The sequence below is a fragment of the Salvelinus fontinalis genome, chromosome 29, assembly GCF_029448725.1.
Source record: "Salvelinus fontinalis isolate EN_2023a chromosome 29, ASM2944872v1, whole genome shotgun sequence".
NCBI classification, from domain to species: Eukaryota; Metazoa; Chordata; class Actinopteri; order Salmoniformes; family Salmonidae; genus Salvelinus; species Salvelinus fontinalis.
Genome location: NC_074693.1, coordinates 27,490,151 through 27,511,766, shown reverse-complemented (window position 1 = coordinate 27,511,766; position 21,616 = coordinate 27,490,151). Strand labels below are relative to the sequence as shown.

At 42.3% G+C, this 21,616-nt stretch overlaps 1 protein-coding gene across 4 annotated transcripts in view; it reads right to left on the bottom strand.

Moving 5' to 3' along the window:
- Window positions 1-21,616, bottom strand: part of LOC129827758 (protocadherin gamma-C5-like) — a 231,123-nt gene that overhangs the window by 174,448 nt on the left and 35,059 nt on the right. Inside the window, exon 1 of one of the 4 annotated variants that reach the window (XM_055888909.1) lies at window positions 11,986-14,540. The exons of 2 other annotated variants lie outside the window; for them this stretch is intronic. In XM_055888909.1, the coding sequence (XP_055744884.1) occupies window positions 11,986-14,394 (2,409 nt within the window). In that variant the 5' untranslated portion in view covers window positions 14,395-14,540. Of the gene's footprint in view, window positions 1-8; window positions 2,550-11,985; window positions 14,541-21,616 lie in introns of those variants that run through there. One more of the 4 variants, XM_055888896.1, reaches the window with a different exon arrangement.

Sequence of the window (21,616 nt, the reverse complement as noted above, 5' to 3'; positions counted from 1 at the left end):
AGCCCTACCTCGGGGGACCCCTCAGAATCGTCAAGTTCTTCAGCAAAGTCAAGTGGAGTTTTTCTCAGAGTCTGGTCCGCGAGTAGAGTGTTGTCGTTGTAAGATGTGAGGAACTTGAAGTCACTTGTGCGCGAGCCCGTCGTCAGGTATGCGTCATAATTGTAAGTACTGCGGAGAGTTCCAGCGCCATCCACCTCTGCGTAGTTGGGAGGGAGATAAGCGCTGGGGATGGCGACCGCTCCGTCAAACAACAGTCGGGGCTTTCTCCTGCGGCAAAACCTTACCGCCAGGATGACAATGATGAAGATGAGGAAAAAGGTGGAGACAGACACCAGCGCGATGATCAGATAAGAGGTGAGTTTGGAATTGCTCTCATCATAAGAGACATCTTTCAGTTCCGGCACTTCAGCCAAGTTATCAGAAATCACCAAATGCATGCTACAGGTGGCAGAGAGAGAGGGCTGTCCGTTATCTTTCACTGACACAATGAGGTTCTGTTTCATGCTGTCAGATTCAGAAATGTCCCGCTGTGTCCTGATCTCTCCACTGTGGAGACCAATAGTGAAAAGTCCCTGAACAGTGGATTTGACTATATGATAGGACAGCCAGGCGTTCTGTCCGGAGTCCGCGTCCACCGCTATCACCTTGGAAACCAGAGAGCCCCCGTGCGCAGCTTTGGGGACCAGCTCGGTCATGAAGGAGTTTCCCTCCGGGGCGGGGTATAGTATCTGAGGAGAGTTGTCATTCACATCCGTTATGAACACACTGACCGTGACGTTGCTGCTGAGTGGAGGAGAACCGTTGTCTCTGGCCACCACGTGGACCTTAAAACTCCTGAACTGCTCATAATCAAACGACCTCACAGTGTGGATCACCCCCGTGTCTCCGTTAACGGATAAAAACGAGGACACTGGGACACCGTTCACCTCACCATGTAAGAGAGAATAAATCACTGTACCGTTCTGTCTCCAGTCTGGGTCCCGTGCAGTAACAGAACACACAGAGGAACCGGGTTTGTTATTTTCAGTCACGTGGGCTTTATAGGACTGTTCCTCAAACACAGGTGGGTTGTCGTTAACGTCAGCTACAGATAACTGAACACTTTTAGAGGAGGACAGAGGTGGAGAGCCCTCGTCGGTGGCAGTGATTGTAATGTTGTAATCAGACACTAGTTCCCGGTCCAGTTCGCTCGTGGTCACCAGAGAATAGTAGTTTTTGATGGATGGCACCAGCTTAAAGGGAACGTTTTGCTGAATGGAGCAGCGGACCTGTCGGTTATTCTCAGAGTCTCTATCCTGCACGTTAATGATGCCCACCTCTGTACCAGGAGACGCGTTCTCAGGTATTGGGCTTTTCAGAGATTTTAGATATATCACAGGAGCGTTGTCATTAACATCAGTTATTTCTATTATCACTTTTGAATCAGATGAAAGACCATAGCCATCTTTACCCTCTATGCGCATTTCATATTTTGGGTCGCCTTCGAAATCTATTGGACCTATCACCTTCATTTCTCCAGTACTGTGACCCAAAGAAAATATCTTTCTTGCTTTGTCTGATATGCGACTGAATTCATATGTCACCTCCCCATTCAATCCCTCATCTGCATCCGTAGCACTCACTGTAACCACTACAGTATCTAAAGGAGAGTTTTCAGGCAGACTGGCTTTATAGACGGCCTGGCTAAATACTGGGGCGTTATCGTTAGCATCCAGTACAGTGACGTGTATGACTACAGTACCTGATCTCTGCGGAGTGCCTCCGTCTACAGCTGTAATAAGTAAACTCATCTCTTGCTTTCCCTCACGATCTAGTTCTTTATCTAAAACCAACTCGACGTTCTTTCCTCCATCTGTGTATTCGTGAATAGCCAGCACAAAATGTTCATTCCTTTCTAATGTATACCGTTGCACTGCGTTCTGTCCTATATCTGCGTCATGTGCCTCGTTAATTCGATAGCGAGCCCCTTTGTCTGCCGATTCTGTAATTTCCAATTTGATTGTATCTTTCGGGAAAATGGGTGAATTATCATTGACATCCTCAACAAGGAGAGATATCTGATGCAACTCCAATGGACCTTCTAGAACCAACTCGAATTTAATCATACACGAAACCTTCTCACCACATAGCTCTTCTCTGTCAATCCTGTCCGCAACAATCAAATAACCGGGACTCAGATTAATGTCACAATAACGTTGATTTTCCCCTTCGGTATCAATACGGGCCTTACGAGTGGACAGTCCGCTCGCCTCCAGCCCGAGATCCTTGGCTATATTTCCAATAACAGATCCTCGTTTCATCTCCTCCGGAAAAGAATAGCTCACGTCTCCATAGGCGGGGTGCAGCGGTAGAAGAAAGAAAACAAAACCGCATACGAGGCCTGTCACTGAGATTCTTTTGTGCCCCATCCTGGGATTAGAAATAGACAACCGTATAGATATTCTAAAGAAAAACTCCATAAAAAGATTCCGTTTGCTGAAAAGAACATCCACCGAATGTACAAGCGATCTGACCACCTCCAATCTTTTCTGCAGTTAAATGACATCCGAACATGGGGCCTTATGACAGCAGCGCTGGGTGGAGAACTGTAACTATCCAAACACAGCTGGTGAACAGCGACACAATGAGTACTTAACAGAAATTACACGTTAACTAATATTATTCTAAATCTCTATTTCGAGGAAAGTTGACATCTGAATATATTCTCCTATAAGAAGAGTGCATGAATGATTACTGTAACTATTGAGGGGAAATCACCCGAAACTTATGGCCATAACTAGAAACTCAGAAAACACCAGAAAAAAAAATAACATAAATTCTGACATTAAAATACATCTCAGACTATTTTCACGAGTTAAGATATAGATTAGGAGGCAGAAATCTGTTCCAAAGGGAACACATCTGCAAGAAAATGTACAGGTCTACTTTGTAAGTATTAGATTTATATTACTGGTATTTTACTTAACACAAACTCATCAAGTGTAATACACAAAAACAGAGATTATGGCAATGAATGTAGGTGATGACAGTCAAACAGCAATGAAAAGTATACAACAATGCCTAAAAAAGGATTCAGCCCCATGGACAGCGACACACCAAAGCCGCAGAATTTCAGACACTCACAAGGCTTCTCTCATCACTCTGTCTTAGTAGCTCTCCACATACTGCATTTTTATTTTGTGACCCTTTTCCAACTAGAACTCCACTAGAACAGGCAAAACTATTAACCCATTGTTTACCTCAAACGTGCAGCGTGTAGGCCTGTGTCAACATTCCAAATCAATCACAAACAGAAATATCACAACTCAAACCAAATACCAGCATCATCCTTTTTTCACCTCAATTGTGAGGGGTCATGAATCATCATCAATACATTACAAATAGCATTAAATCTAAAGCAAAAACATGTTGCCAAATAGACAAGCTGGGTTATTCACGTAGGTTACCACGTGCGAATACTGATTTACTCCAAGGGTCAATAGCTTATTGTACAAGGCAACTTAGCTGTGATTGTAGAAAAATAATATGTTCTACTCTATGATAGCCTATACAAATCAAACCTATCGTTTAAAAGTTCAAGCCTACCTCTGAGGACCCATCAGAATTGTCAAAAGTTTCAGCAAAGTCAATTGGAGTTTTTCTCAGAGCTTGGTCCGCAGGCAGTGTGTTGTCATTGTAAGAACGGGTGTACTTGAAGTCACTGGTGTGCGAACCCGTTCGTCAGGTATGCATCATAATTTTAAGTGCTGTGGAGAGTTCCAGTGCCATCCACCTCTGCGTAGTTGGGAGGGAGATAAGCGCTGGGGATGGCGACCGCTCCGTCAAACAGTCGGGGCTTTCTCCTGCGGCAAAACCTCACGGCCAGGATGACAATAATGAAGGTGAGGAAAAAGGTGGAGACGGACACCAGCGCGATGATCAGATAAGAGGTGAGTTTGGAATTGTTCTCATCATAAGAGACATCTTTCAGTTCTGGCACTTCAGCCAAGTTATCAGAAATCACCAAATACATTGTACAGGTGGCAAAGAGAGAGGGCTGTCCGTTATCTTTCACTGACACAATGAGGTTCTGTTTCATGCTGTCAGATTCAGAAATGTCCCGCTGTGTCCTGATCTCTCCACTGTGGAGACCAATGGTGAAAAGTCCCTGAACAGTGGATTTGACTATATGATAGGACAGCCAGGTGTTCTGTCCGGAGTCCGCGTCTACCGCTACCACCTTGGAAACCAGAGAGCCTCCGTGCGCAGCTTTGGGGACCAGCTCGGCCATGAAGGATTTCCCCTCCGGGGCGGGGTATAGTATCTGAGGAGAGTTGTCATTCACATCCGTTATGAACACACTGACCGTGACGTTGCTGCTGAACGGAGGAGAACAGTTGTCTCTGGCCACCACGTGGACTTTAAAACTCCTGAACTGCTCATAATCAAATGACTTCACAGCGTGGATCACCCCCGTGTCTCCATTAACGGATAAAAATGAGGACACTTGGACACCGTTCACCCCACCAGGTAAGAGAGAATAAATCACTGTTCCGTTCTGTCTCCAGTCTGGGTCCCGTGCTGTAACAGAACACACGGAGGATCCGGGTTTGTTATTTTCAGTCACGTGAGCTTTATAGGACTGTTCCTCAAACACAGGTGGGTTGTCGTTGACGTCAGCTACAGATAACTGAACACTTTTAGAGGAGGACAGAGGTGGAGAGCCCTCGTCGGTGGCAGTGATTGTAATATTGTAATCAGAAACTAGTTCACGGTCCAGTTCGCCCGTGGTCACCAGAGAATAGTAGTTTTTGATGGATGGAGCAGCGGACCTGTCGGTTATTCTCAGAGTCTCTATCCTGCATGTTAATGATGCCCACCTCTGTACTAAGTGACGCGTTCTCAGGTATGGGGTTACTCAGAGCTTTGAGAAAATTCATAGGGGCGTTGTCATTAAGATCAGTTATTTCTACTATCAACGTAGCATATGATGCCAACCCTAAGCCATCCTTGACACTGATTTCCATTTCATATGAGGATTCTTCTTCATAATCTAGTGACCCAACAACTGTAATTTCTCCTGTTTTATAGTTTAGAGAAAACACATTACTTTTTTAATCTGAAACATGATCAAAGGCATATGTTACTTCGCCATTGGGTCCCTCATCTCCATCCGTAGCACTCACTGTAACCACTACAGTATCTAAAGGAGAGTTTTCAGGCAGACTGGCTTTATAGACGGCCTGGCTAAACACTGGGGCGTTATCGTTAGCATCCAGTACAGTGACGTGTATGACTACAGTACCTGATCTCTGCGGAGTGCCTCCGTCAGATGCAACTAGTATTAGATTTATCTCTTGCTCCTTTTCACGATCTAACTCCTTGTCTAACACTAATTCACCGTACTTGCGTCCCCCATTTTTTGTATTAACATTCAAAATGAAGTGATCATCATTTTCTAGAGTATAGCTTTGAACCGTATTCTGTCCTATATCAGCATCATGGGCCTCGTCTAGACAAAAACGACCATCTTTGGCTACAGATTCTCTTATTTCCATTTTGATAATCTCTTCCTTAAGAGATTGCAGCTCCAAAGGATCCTCCAATAAAAGTTCCTGGTTTAAAACACGCGAAACCTTCTTGCCACAAAGCCCCTCTCTGTCAAGCCTTCCCGCAACAATCAAATCCCCAGTACTCAGATTAACGTCACAATAACGTTTTTGGTTCCCTTCGGTGTCAATATGGGCCTTACGAACGGACAGTCCTCCTGCCCCCAGCCCGAGATACTTGGCTATATTTCCAATCACAGATCCGCGTTTCATCTCATCCGGAAAATAATATCTCAGGTCTCCATTGGTGAAGTGCAGCGGTAGAAGAAAGAAAACAAAGCCGCAGATCAGGCCTGTCATCGAGATTCCTTTGTGACTCATCCTGGGATTAAAAACGTCAAAATAATATATAGTCTAAATACTGCAGTGTAAAGAAATAGTAATACACAAAAAGATACCGTTTGATCAAAATGATATCCTCAAAATGTGCATGCTATATTTGTCTGTCTCAAATCTTTCCGCAGCTAATTGGTACACGAACACCCGATCCTTATAACAACACCAGTAGGTGGAGAACAGTATCTATAAAAACGTAGCTGTTGAACAGCGACAGAGTGAGTACCCTTCAGATATTATACATATTACCTGACATTCTTTTATATTGTCCAGGAAAAGTCGTTCTAGGCCTCTGAATAACCTAGGCTGAATTGATTTGTAAACTATTGGAAATAACCAATAGAAGACCAAAAAACGACATTGTAAACATCACAAAAACATGAATTATTGCCAATCATCCTGTGTTGATATGAGTTAAGATCAGGTAGATTAAAGACATTATACAATAGAGCACATGCGAGAGGGGGTGCAGTAGGCTACAATTCAAATATCAAATGTATGCAATTTATGGTGCTGGTCATTCAGCCACAACAACTCATCAGTGCAATAAACAAAAACAGAGTATGGCAAGGAATGTAAGTTATGACAGTCAACAACCATTATTAGTAAACCCTACTGGCATAGAAGGGAATTGTGTGCGTTTTCAGCACCATGGACAGCGACAAAGCGAGGCGCTGCCAGTCAGAAATTTAACACCACTTTTTAAAAATGTATTTTTACTTAACTAGGCAAGTAAGTTAGGAACAAATTCTTATTTTCAATGACACCCTACCCCTAACCCGAGCGACGCTGGGCCAATTGTGCGCCGCCCTACGGGACTCCCAATCACAGCCGGTTGTGATACAGCCTGGAATCGAACCAGGTTCTGTAGTGACACCGCTAGCACTGAGATGCAGTGCCTTAGACCGCTTGTGCCACTCCGGAGATGCATTCTCTCATCACTGACTGTAAATAGCTCTCCATATTAGGAAAGTATTTATCTCATTCCCAAAACAAGCTAAATATTCCTTCACTCAAACAGAGTCAAATATCAACCCATTTCCCTTAACCTCAAAACTGTGCAGAGTATATGTGAAAAATTCAATCACAAACAGTAGGCTACATATCCCACATCACAAACCACACCACATAATGTTAACATCTGTGGATTTCTCACTTTAATTTAGGGGTGATTGAAAAAAATCATCCAATGAGTTGCAAAGTACATCACAACTGGACAACAAACAAGTTGCCTAAATAGACAAGCTGAATTACACATTCCTGTGTAAACATGGGGAGAATGATTTTCTCCAAGGTAATTTAAAAAGAAAATCCTCTTAGCTGTAATTTAATAAAAATATATCACATTCAAAAACATATCAAACCAAAAGAAGTTGATTTTATTTACAGTAACGGGCCTACCTCTGGTGAACCATCAGAGCCATCAAGCTCTTCGGCAAAGTCTGTTGGAGTTTTTTTCAGAGTCTGGTCCGCGGGCAGTGTGTTGTCATTGTAAGATGTGACGAACTTGAAGTCACTTGTGTGCGAGCCCGTCGTCAAGTATGCGTCATAATTGTAAGTGCTGCGGAGAGTTCCCACTCCATCCTCCTCTGCGTAGTTGGGAGGGAGATACGCACTGGGGATGACGACCGCTCCGTCAAACAACAGTCGGGGCTTTCTCCTGCGGCAAAACCTCACGGCCAAGATGACAAAAATGAAGGCGAGGAAAAAGGTGGAGACGGACACCAGCGCGATGATCAGATAAGAGGTGAGTTTGGAATTGCTCTCATCATAAGCGACATCTTTCAGTTCTGGCACTTCAGCCAAGTTATCAGAAATCACCAAATACATGCTACAGGTGGCAGAGAGAGAGGGCTGTCCGTTATCTTTCACTGACACAATGAGGTTCTGTTTCATGCTGTCAGATTCAGAAATGTCCCGCTGTGTCCTGATCTCTCCGCTGTGGAGACCAATAGTGAAAAGTCCCAAATCAGTGGATTTGACTATATGATAGGACAGCCAGGCGTTCTGCCCGGAGTCCGCGTCTACCGCTATCACCTTGGAAACCAGAGAGCCCCCGTGCGCAACTTTGGGGACCAGCTCCGTCATGAAGGAGTTTCCCTCCGGGGCGGGGTATAGTATCTGAGGAGAATTGTCATTCACATCCGTTATGAACACACTGACCGTGACGTTGCTGCTGAGTGGAGGAGAACCGTTGTCTCTAGCCACCACGTAGACCTTAACGCTCCTGAACTGCTCATAATCAAACGACCTCACAGCGTGGATCACTCCCGTGTCTCCGTTAACGGATAAAAACGAGGACACTTGGACACCATTCACCTCACCAGGTAAGAGAGAATAAATCACTGTTCCGTTCTGTCTCCAGTCTGGGTCCCGTGCAGTAACAGAACACACGGAGGAACCGGGTTTGTTATTTTCAGTCACGTGGGCTTTATAGGACTGTTCCTCAAACACAGGTGGGTTGTCGTTGACGTCAGCTACAGATAACGGAACACTTTTAGAGGAGGACAGAGGTGGCGAGCCCTCGTCGGTGGCAGTGATTGTAATATTGTAATCAGACACTAGTTCCCGGTCCAGTTCCCCCGTGGTCACCAGAGAATAGTAGTTTTTGATGGATGGCACCAGCTTAAAAGGAACGTTTTGTTGAATGGAGCAGCGGACCTGTCGGTTATTCTCAGAGTCTCTATCCTGCACGTTAATGATGCCCACCTCTGTACCAGGTGACGCGTTCTCGGATATGGGGTTAGTCAGAGATTTTAGATATATCACAGGGGCGTTGTCATTTACGTCAGTTATTTCTATTATAACTTTGGCATATGAAGCTAAACCTAAACCATCTTTCGCTTTGATACGCAATTCAAATGACGAAACCGCTTCGAAATCAATTGTGCCTACAACACCAATTTCTCCTGTTGGACGGTTGATAGAAAATATTTTCTTTACTTCTTCTGAAACATGACCAAAGTCATACGTGACCTCCCCATTCACTTCCTCGTCTGCATCGGTAGCCTTCACTGCAATTACTGCAGTATTTAAAGGAGAGTTTTCAGGCAGACTGACTTTATAGACGGCCTGGCTAAACACTGGGACGTTATCGTTAGCATCCAGTACAGTGACGTGTATGACTACAGTACCTGATCTCTGCGGAGTGCCTCCGTCCACAGCGGTAAGCAACAGCTTCAAATCATGCCTTTGTTCACGATCAAGCTCTTTCTCTAGAACAAGCTGGACAATATTACTATCTACAGCCAATACGAAATTCTCATTTCTTTCTAGTGTGTATTTTTGGACTGAGTTTTGTCCTATATCCGCATCATGAGCCTCCTCCAATAGGAATCGAGTGCCTTTATCTGCCGATTCTCCTATTTCCATATATATCATCCCCTCGTTAAATTGTGGTCCGTTGTCATTAATATCTTGGATGTGGAGGTTGATACGATGAAGCTCCAAAGGATTCTCTAATAAAAGTTCCTGTTTTAAAACGCATGAAGACTTTTCGCCACAAAGCCCTTCTCTGTCAATTCTCTCCGCAACAATCAAATCTCCGGTACTCAAATTAACGTCACAGTACCGATTGTCGTTCCCTTCGGTGTCAGTACGGGCCTTACGGATAGAAAGTCTCCTCGCCTCCAGCCCGAGATCCTTGGCTATATTTCCAATAACAGATCCGCGTTTCATCTCCTCCGGAAAAGAATAGCTCACGTCTCCATAGGCGGAGTGCAGCGGTAGAAGAAAGAAAGCAACGCCGCAGACCAGGCCTGACATTGAGATTCCTTTGTGTCCCATCCTGGGATTAAAACGTCGAACAACTTGGTTAGATTTTGAAATGGAAACAAACAGTATTCCACAAAAAAATATTTAGCCTGATGAAACTAGTCAGAACACAATGTGCACGCAATTTGAAACGTCTCCAATCTTTTCTACAGCTCAGTGGCACCCGAGCGTTGTGACAACACCAGTTGGTGGGGAACTGGGTTTATCCAAGCATAGCTGGTGAACAGCGACATGTTGAGCATATCTTTAGAAATTACACAAAGCAACGATTTTTCTAAATATTTCATCAAAAGTTAAGTATGCTTATAAGTAAGCTGCTCTTTAACTATTGGGGATAACTTTTACCTCCAGTGTCTTGAAATAAGCATAACCAACTATACGGATAGGAACGGGCATTATATTAAATCACAACAGATAAATCATTGTATGAAAACCGTCTACATACTCTGGTGAAAGAGACATAACAAAATAGTTTAGGCCTACATATCTGGTTCGAATCCCGAGCTACTAGGTAAAAATCTGTCAATGTTTCCCCCCGAGCAAGCCCTAGTAGCTCTGGATAAGAGCGTGACAAGACAGTCAAACTGTAGGCGGGCTTCCATTGATCCAAGTTTATTCGACAAAAGCAATGTCACAAAACAATTAATTGCGACACATGTAATGGAAACTGCAGCCATAGGAGACATTTTCTAAAGATAAAACCTGGTCTCAGAGCATTGTAAATGATTCTTTACGTAAATCCAAGACACCCCATTTAGCATGATATGTTACGTTTCAAATTGTATGTATTAAGGGTAGGGTTAGGTGAAGGGAAGGGTTAGCTAACATGCTAAGTAGTTGCAAAGTAGCATAAAAGCAGTAAGTAGTTGAAAAGTTGCTAATTAGCTATAATGCAAAAGTTGTCCGATGAGATTCAAACTCGCAAACTTTGGGTTGCTGGAAGTTTGCGTTATACGCCCACCCATCCACCACGACAAACCACCCTACTTTCGTTTTTGCCTTAAGTAACCATCTGTCTTATGTAAACATACTAAACATATTATACATACTAAATGAAGAGCCTAGGATTTACGTACAGAATAATAGGAAATTCTCTGAGACCAGGTTGAAAGATCGACATAATTTTTATCCATTTAACGGGTGGATTTCTCATTTTTTTCTAACTTTCTTGATTTCGACAAATGATGATGTAAAGAAACAACAAAATGATTGACAAATACTTTTGAAGGTTCGTGGGGCACGTGATGTAATCATGTAACAATGAGCTCCACTCCACATTAAATTCCAAATTCCTACTGCTTGCAAAATAAAAATGTATACTATAAAAAAGTACGTTTCTTTGCAGGACAAGATTTGTCCTGACTTTAAAGAATGTCCGAATTGCTTCGCCTTGCGTTTCTGGTTGGCTGGTAATTTTCACCAATCAATTATTTCAGATCTACAGGATTGCAAGTTTCACCATAGCATGGACTTTGGCGATACTGTCACATGACAATTATTAGAATATGGCAAAAATGTATCAATTATTGCATTCTGTCTACGCTGGCTTTCGCAGGCTACCTGAGAAATTAAACAGTTAGGTGGAAGTGCATACAGACTCTCGATCAGTTGTTAATGAGCAATTTCTCTAAATGGTTAATGGAAACACTTCAACCACTAGATTTATATTCCACGCTGTAGGTTCTTTGGAAAAAGTGTTGTTTTAGGTGCGACGTCATTGCGTCCAGCTGTTTTTATCGACACAAGATAGTTCAATAGAAACGCACCCTAGCAAGCAGTTGCCGCGTATATTTTCTATGCAAACTTTTTTAATGTCGACGAAGAAAATCACTGGGCAAGTTACTGGAAAGAGGTAATGCTGAATGAGCGTTAGCCTACAGAGATGTTCTGAATTTCAGCACCATGGACAGCTACACTGTAATAAACTCTCCACAGACAGCATTTACTCATTTTATTTTAACCTCAAAACTGTGAAGCATGTAGGCTATGTGAAAACTCCACCTAGTACAACAATCACAAACACACCCCATTGAAAAAAGGACATTAGCATCTGAAGACTGAGGCTATCAGTTAAATAGCGAGGGGATGAAAATAATCATCTAACAAAATTACATATTTCCTGAAACCTTAAGCATGCGTAAGCTGCCTAAATAGCCCAGCTAGAGAATTGAGTAAGTCCTTGGGACTAGTGAATTCTCCAGGGGGAAAAAGAAGAAAATAAGTATAGCCTCTATTCCATCATGTTGGTCTTAAAGCAAATCTAGATGATATATATTTGCAGGCCTACCTCTGTGGACACACCAGAGTCATCAAGAGCCTCAGCAAAGTCTGTTGGAGTTTTTCTCAGAGTCTGGTCCGCGAGCAGAGTGTTGTCGTTGTAAGATGTGACGAACTTGAAGGCACTTGTGTGCGAGCCCGTCGTCAGGTATGCATCAAAATTGTATGTGCTGCGGAGAGTTCCCACTCCATCCCCCTCTGCATAGTTTGGAGGGAGATACGTGCTGGGCATGGCGACCGCTCCGTCAAACAACAGTCTGGGCTTTCTCCTGCGACAAAACCTCACGGCCAGGATGACAATAATGAAGGTGAGGACAAAGGTGGAAACAGACACCAGCGCGATGATCAGATAAGAGGTGAGTTTGGAATTGCTCTCATCATAAGAGATATCTTTCAGTTCTGGCACTTCAGCCAAGTTATCAGAAATCACCAAATACATGCTACAGGTGGCAGAGAGAGAGGGCTGTCCGTTATCTTTCACTGACACAATGAGGTTCTGTTTCATGCTGTCAGATTCAGAAATGTCCCGCTGTGTCCTGATCTCTCCACTGTGGAGACCAATAGTGAAAATTCCCGGATCAGTGGATTTGACTATATGATAGGACAGCCAGGCGTTCTGCCCGGAGTCCGCGTCCACCGCTATCACCTTGGAAACCAGAGAGCCCCCGTGCGCAGCTTTGGGGACCAGCTCGGTCATGAAGGAGTTTCCCTCCGGGGCGGGGTATAGTATCTGAGGAGAGTTGTCATTCACATCCGTTATGAACACACTGACCGTGACGTTGCTGCTGAGTGGAGGAGAACCGTTGTCTCTGGCCACCACGTGGACCTTAAAACTCCTGAACTGCTCATAATCAAACGACCTCACAGCGTGGATCACCCCCGTGTCTCCGTTAACGGATAAAAATGAGGACACTTGGACACCGTTCATCTCACCAGGTAAGAGAGAATAAATCACTGTTCCGTTCTGTCTCCAGTCTGGGTCCCGTGCAGTAACAGAACACACGGAGGCACCGGGTTTGTTATTTTCAGTCACGTGGGCTTTATAGGACTGTTCCTCAAACACAGGTGGGTTGTCGTTGACGTCAGCTACAGATAACTGAACACTTTTAGAGGAGGACAGAGGTGGAGAGCCTTCGTCGGTGGCAGTGATTGTAATATTGTAATCAGACACTAGTTCACGGTCCAGTTCCCCCGTGGTCACCAGAGAATAGTAGTTTTTGATGGATGGCACCAACTTAAAAGGAACGTTTTGCTGAATGGAGCAGCGGACCTGTCGGTTATTCTCAGAGTCTCTATCCTGCACGTTAATGATGCCCACCTCTGTACCAGGAGACGCGTTCTCAGGTATGGGGTTAGTCAGAGATTTTAGATATATCACAGGGGCGTTGTCATTAATATCTGTGATGTCTATTATGACTTTAGAATATGACGCTAACCCTAAACCATCCTTAGCTTGAATACGCAATTCAAATGAAGACAGCTCTTCATAGTCAATAGATCCAATAACTCTGATTTCACCCATTTTCGAATTGATGAAAAACATGTTCTTATCCTCCTCTGACACATGGCCGAAGTCATACGTCACTTCCCCATTCACTCCCTCATCTGCATCTGTAGCACTCACTGTAACCACTACAGTATCTAAAGGAGAGTTTTCAGGCAGACTGGCTTTATAGACGGCCTGGCTAAACACTGGGGCGTTATCGTTAGCATCCAGTATAGTGACGTGTATGACTACAGTACCTGATCTTTGCGGTGTTCCGCCGTCAGATGCAGATAGCAATACTCTTAACTCCCGTTCCTGCTCACGATCAAGCTCTTTGTCCAGGACTAGTTCAATTACATTTGTATCAACACTCAAAATGAAATGACCATTTCTTTGTAATGTATATTTTTGGACTGCATTCTGTGCTATATCTGCATCCTGGGCCTCTTCTAATAAGAAACGGGCTCCTTTAATAGCTGATTCTCTTATCTCTACTTTTATCAATTCATCTTTAAATTGCGGGGAGTTGTCATTTATATCTTGAACATGAAGACTGATACTGTAAAGCTCCAAAGGATTCTCCAATACAAGTTCCTGTTTTAAAACACACGAAGCCTTCTTTCCACAAAGCCCCTCTCTGTCAATCCTCTCCGCAACAATCAGATCTCCGGTACTCAGATTAATGTCACAATACCGTTTGCGGTTCCCTTCGGTATCAATACGGGCCTTACGAGCGGAAAGTCTGCTCGCCTCCAGCCCGAGATCCTTGGCTATATTTCCAATCACAGATCCGCGTTTCATCTCCTCCGGAAAAGAATAGCTCACGTCTCCATAGGCGGAGTGCAGCGGTGGAAGAAAGAAAGCAAAGCAGAAGACCAGGCCTGACATTGCGAATCCTTTGTTCAGCATCCTTAGACTTCCAACAACATCCATAAATATAGTTAACCAGATCGATGTAAGGAGAAAGTATTCCACAAAAAGATCAACATTCACCAGAATCTCAAAACAAAATATGTGCGCAGTCTGACCGTTTACCTCTACTGTTTTCTGCAGTGAAATTACACCAGAGCTTTGTTAATGACAACACCAATGGGTGGAGAGCTGTATCTATTCTACCTCCGCTGGTGAACAGCGACACTATGAGCACCATTCAGAAATTACCCATATTTACCAATACACACTGGCATTGGTCTAAATAGGCCTACATTTCAATAAAAGTAGTAAGTAAACTGTATTTGCGTCATCAAACATTGGAAACAAGATATATACCTCCAGCATATGGGAATAAAGAAAAAAGGGAAGAAAAAAAGTCACGGAAGAAGAAAAAAATAACCACTGTTCTCACAAAAACTATTCGCACTGTTACGATCGTCTTGCTGTGAGAGATTGGACCAAGGCGCAGCGTGTGCAAAATACATCTTCTTTATTAAAAGAAGAGAGAAACAAACAAGAAACGAACAACTATAAACGAACTAACAAAAATAACAAAACTGACGACCGTGAAGCTAATAAGACAAATAGTGCTGACACAAACAGTACACATAGACAATTACCCACAAACAGCTAAAGCCTATGGCTGCCTTAAATATGGCTCCCAATCAGAGACAACAATAACCAGCTGTCTCTGATTGAGAACCAATTCAGGCAACCATAGACTTTCCTAGACACCTACACTGAACACTAACCCATCTACTCTACGTTAACCCCCTAAACCATACAACCACCCTTGACAATACAAAAAACACATACCTTCCCCATGTCACACCCTGACCTAACTAAAATAATAAATGAAACAAAGAATACTAAGGCCAGGGCGTGACAGTAACACGCTAAAGGGTGGAAAGTAATAGGCTAGCCCTGCTGTCAAACTAGAATATAACACGCTAAAGGGTGGAAAGTAATAGGCTAGCCCTGCTGTCAAACTATAATATAACACGCTAAAGGGAGGAAAGTAATAGGCTATCCCTGCTGTCAAACTAGAATATAACACGCTAAAGGGAGGAAAGTAATAGGCTAGCCCTGCTGTCAAACTAGAATATAACACACTAAAAGAAGGAAAGTAATAGGCTAGCTCTGCTGTCAAACTAGAATATAACACGCTAAAGGAAGAAAAGTAATAGGCTAGCCCTGCTGTCAAACTACAATATAACACGCTAAAGGAAGGAAAGTAATAGGCTAGCTCTGCTGTCAAACTAGAATATAACACGCTAAAGGAAGGAAAGTAATAGACTAGCCCTGCTGTCAAACTAGAATATAACACGCTAAAGGAAGAAAAGTAATAGGCTAGCCCTGCTGTCAAACTAGAATATAACACGCTAAAGGGAGGAAAGTAATAGGCTAGCTCTGCTGTCAAACTAGAATATAACACGCTAAAGGAAGGAAAGTAATAGACTAGCCCTGCTGTCAAACTAGAATATAACACGCTAAAGGGAGGAAAGTAATAGGCTAGCCCTGCTGTCAAACTAGAATATAACACGCTAAAGGAAGGAAAGTAATAGATTAGCCCTGCTGTCAAACTAGAATATAACGCGCTAAAGGGAGGAAAGTAATAGGCTAGCCCTGCTGTCAAACTAGAATATAACACGCTAAAGGAAGGAAAGTAATAGGCTAGCCCTGCTGTGAAACTAGAATATAACACGCTAAATGGAGGAAAGTAATAGGCTAGCCCTGCTGTGAAACTAGAATATAACACGCTAAATGGAGGAAAGTAATAGGCTAGCCCTGCTGTCAAACTAGAATATAACACGCTAAAGGGAGGAAAGTAATAGGCTAGCTCTGCTGTCAAACTAGAATATAACACGCTAAAGGGAGGAAAGTAATAGGCTAGCCCTGCTGTCAAACTAGAATATAACACACTAAAAGAAGGAAGGTAATAGGCTAGCCCTGCTGTCAAACTAGAATATAACACGCTAAAGGGAGGAAAGTAATAGGCTAGCCCTGCTGTCAAACTAGAATATAACACGCTAAAGGGAGGAAAGTAATAGGCTAGCCCTGCTGTCAAACTAGAATATAACACGCTAAAGGGAGGAAAGTAATAGGCTAGCCCTGCTGTCAAACTAGAATATAACACGCTAAAGGGAGGAAAGTAATAGACTAGCCCTGCTGTCAAACTAGAATATAACACGCTAAAGGGAGGAAAGTAATAGGCTAGCCCTGCTGTCAAACTAGAATATAACGCACTAAAGGGAGGAAAGTAATAGGCTAGGTCTGCTGTCAAACTAGAATAAAATGTGCTAACGCCTTAGAAAATCAACTGCTATTTTCAGAAACACACCAACAGCGGAACTCCGTTACAGTGCAGAAAAAAGGCTCTAACGCTTCTCATCATTATCTAAATAGCACTATGTTTGGCTCTTTTGAAATGCCTTCCAACAAGACCTATATCAAACTATTCCAAATAGAACCAGCTATATTTTTTGGGGTGCCGCCTTTCGGATGGGACACCTAATCATCCCCTGCTTTCAATTGGCTCACCCCCCCCCCCCCCCCTCTCTCGGCTGTAATTATTCTCCAGAATGTGTTCTCAGTCAACTTTCCTGGTAAAATAAAGGTAAAATAAATAAAAAATAAATATGCAACACGATCTCTGTAACACTAAAACTGTGCAGTGTCCCACGAAAAATACAGTTTATTTATCATTCCCAAACCAAATTATATAATATAATTTGCGAACACTGCCTTGAAATTAGCAGGTTTGATTTCAAAGCATGACATAAAACAAATTAATCATATGTGGAGCTAAAATGCATTGGAAAATATAAGCACGGATAGATGACATTCTAAATATACAAGTCCTGTGGAAACATTGCTTTCATCATGTATCACAAAAACACTTTAGATATTGTAAAATCTGTTATAGTGAAACACCTGCTAGTGTAACCGATGTGAAATGGCTAACTAGTTAGCGGTGGTGCGCGCTAATAGCCTTTCAATCGGCGACGTCACTTGCTCTGAGACCTTGCTCTGCAAGGGCCGCGGCTTTTGTGGAGCGATGGGTAACGATGCTTCGTGAGTGACTGTTGTTGTGTGCAGAGGGTTCCTGGTTCGCGCCCGGGTCGGGGCGAGGGGACGGACTAAAGTGAAGACTCTTACATTGATACTGTTGACCCGGATCACTGTTTGCTGCGGAAAAGGAGGAGGTCGAAAGGCGGGTGAGTGTAACCGATGTGAAATGGCTAGCTAGTTAGCGGTGGTGCGCGCTAATATCCTTTCAATCGGTGACGTCACTTGCTCTGAGACTTTGAAGTAGTGCTCTGCAAGGGCCGCGGCTTTTGTGGAGCGATGGGTAACGATGCTTCGTGGGTGACTGTTGTTCATGTGTGCAGAGGGTCCCTGGTTCGCGCGAGGGGACGGACTAAAGTTATACTGTTACACTAGACAGCCTCTACAGTTCAAGCCTACTTCTGGGGACCTCTGAGAATTGTGCCCCATTCTGGGATTAAAAGGGTCGAACATCATAAAGCCCTAGATACTGCCGTGTAAACAAATACTATTCAACAAAAGATGCAGTTTGATGTAAATCATTTACACAAAATGTGCATGCAGTTAGATTATTGTCTACAGCTAAATGGCACCCAAAATCAGTGGGTGGAGAACTGGATCTATTCAGACACAGCTGGTGAACAGCGAGACGGTGAGTACACATGCACACGGACATAATTAAATAGGCATAATCAACAGAAATAGGATTTTCTGCATGTTCAGCACCATGGACAGCAACACGTTGAAGCCTCAAGTTGCTCTTCAGTCACCCAAACCACTTATACAAAGACAGTATCAATCTTTTTTAACCTCTTCCCATGGAGCAAAAAATTAAAATCTAGGTAACAGAGCAAAACTCTTTTATCATCCCATTTCCTGAAACCTCAAAACGGTGCTGCGTGTACGTGATAAAGAGGAGCAAAAAAGACTGTATAAAAAAAATAATACAAATACTGACCTATAATATTGTACACAAATAAAAGTTATATGATTTCATACTAATACAATTGCTCAGAGAAAAACATTTTGTATAACAAGTAATACAACAATCTCAAAACATTTGTTGTAAAAAATTATTGGCAGCCATGTTTTCAATACTTTTTGCACCCTCCCCTTGCAGTGATAACGGTATCCTAGCCTTTTCTATAAAATAAAAAAATATGAGATTGGAGAACACATTGGGAGGAATCTTAGACCATTCCTCTCGACAGAATATTTCAAGATCCTCGATATCCTTAGATCTGCTCTTATAGTGCTTTCCTCTTCAATTCAAACCACAGGTTTTCAATGGGGTTCAAGTCCAAAGACTGAGACGACCATTGCAAAATGTGGATTTTATGGTCAATGAACCATTTCTTTGTGGATTTTGATGTGTGCTTTGGGTCATTGTCTTGCTGGAAGATCCACTTGCGGCCGAGTTTCAGCTTCCTAGCAGAGGCAACCAGGTTTTTGGCTAAAATGTCCTGGTATTTGCTAGATAACTTATGAGGTTTTTTTCTGCATTGCATCCTTCTTTCGAGCCAAACTGGTGTGCGTGGCCAAAGAGCTCTATTTTACGTCTCATCTGACCATAGCATCTGGTGCCAATCCAAGTGCCAATGCCGTTTAGAAAACTCCACGCTTTTACATTTGTTTATTGCTCTCAATAAGGGCTTTCTATGGCAACCCTTCCAAATAGCCCATTGGCATAGAAGTGGCATCTAATTGTAGATTTGGAGACTTGGTAACCCCAAGATGTGACTTTTCTTTGCCTGCTGAACCATCTTACTCACTGTGCGTGGGGACAAGATACACTTGCATCCTCTTCCAGGCAAGTTTACAACCAATTCAGTGGTTTTACATTTTCAATTATTGCCCTAATAGGAGTAAGTAGAATATTTGGTTTTCCAGTAGTGTTTTTTTAGACCTAATGCCTGATCTATGAAAGTCAACAACGATTTGTCTCTCTCTTCATTTGTGAGTTTGTTGCCTTTCCCCCTGGTGATGGACGAGAAAGGACTTTACATGCGTGTTAGCTCATTTTTAGACCCAAGGGAAACAGGAAGCCTTGGAAGGCCACAATACACTTAATGAAGATGAGATCAACTTTAAAAAGTAGAATGTTAATGTAGATTTAAATTTAGTTTGATTTATTCACGAGAATCATGGCACTGGCAAAAATATTGACACCAATCTTTTTGAGATTTTATTTTTTACTTGTTACACAAAATCTCTTTCTCTGAGCAATTATAGTAGTATAAATGAATATGATTTTGCACACAATAGCTCTATATTTGTATTATTTATTTTATGCAGTCTTTGTTGCTCATCTTTATCAAGGCTGTCAATCATTTTGGAGGTGACTGTAATCACTGTAGGAACAACCTCACTCCTGAGTGGCGCAGCGGTCTAAGGCACTGCATCTTAGTGATAAAGGTGTCACTACAGACCCTGGTTTGTTTCCAGGCTGTATCACAACCGGCCGTGATTGGGAGTCCCATAGAGCGGCGCACAATTCCCAGCGTCGTCCAGGTTAGGGTTTGGCCGGGGTTGGCCGTCATAGTGAATAAGAATTTGTTCTTAACTGACTTGCCAAGTTAAATCAATAAACTAACCCCATCACAACTCAGATTATATATCAGCACCTCAATATTTCTCACTTCAACTGAGTGGGTCAAAACAATCATTTAACAGGCGACATTACAAATTACATCAAACCTGGAGCCGATCAACTTGCCTATACACTGTCAAACTTTTCCCTGTAAATTTACAGAATTATATTATCAGCAGAGTTGCCAGGCGAATACTGTAATTGTAAATATTTTACAGTAAATATTTTAATACTGGGATTAATTAATTAAATTCATTGAGGGGAGGCGGGTTTGTATTTTACAGTATTTTAGTGTAATTCCATGGGATTGGTGCAAGCAGGTTGGCAGCTAGGTAATGTGTTTTCATATTACAGCATATCAAACAAATATATATAAATAATTGGTGTTTAAAATCACTTGCACAATCACGTGCACATTTACAAAGACTTCCAAATGTTCAGTGACTACAGGGAAAAACAGACCAAGAACATAACAAATACTCAACCATTAAAGGTTAGATGCTTGCTGCCACTCTAATCTATCCCCTACACATATTGAATTCGTGCCTCAAAATATGTTAATGAGCCAGAAACAACCATACCATATAGAGGTCAAAAGGTTTTTGTCAAGCAAAAAATATGGTAGGGTAATATATACTGATATATACTATACTAATATATACTATATATACTGTGGGGTGGAAATATAGTACAATGTTAACTTATTTACAGTAACGTACTGTTAAACCAACGTTTTATTGGAATCAAGGGATCATCTACCATTTACCAGATACGCCTAATATCACCCAGAGGGCATCATATTTATGGCTATAAATAGGTAATACAGTAAATTGCTGTTTGTTGTTTTTACAGTATTATACAATAAAACTATGTATGTAACCAAAGAAAAGCATAATTACAACACTAATTCAAAACCTACAGTATGTTATGTGCTGGTTTGTGTTGGTAGGTGTTGGGAGAGAGAGAGACAACGAGAGAGAGAGAAGGAGATGGAGTTAACATTGGGATTGGGTACAATCTTAGATCTATGATCAGGGGCAAATCTATTCAGGGTAAGGAATTAATAGTCTGAACCTCATGTGTCTTACCCACCGCATGAGTTTGGTGCCTGAAACTGAAAATTGTAATCTACAGTAGGCATAAATTATTACTGTAAAAAAATGGAGTATAATGCAATCATTTTTACAGGAGGCTTCCAATTACAATGAATAAAAGCATTTTTCAGCATTTTACCCATAATGGAGTGAAATCTATAGACTGTAAGCTATTCTGTAAAACACATTTAACAATTTCTGTTGTCTCTTTCTGTTGCAAATACAGACTGACAATGTAGACAAACATTGGAAAAAGAATGTATTACTGTGAAAAGTGTGATTTTCTATAGGACAAAGGATCTTGCTCTAATTGAGAATGTTATTATTTTGCTAAGCATGACACCTGAACATGTATGGAAAAGTTTAGCCTCAATTTAATAAAACATAAAACCAAAGGTATATTTTTGTTTACAATAACGTCCTACCTCTTGGGACCCTTCGGAGTCGTCAAGTTCTTCAGTAAAGTCATTTGGAGTTTTTCTCAGATTCT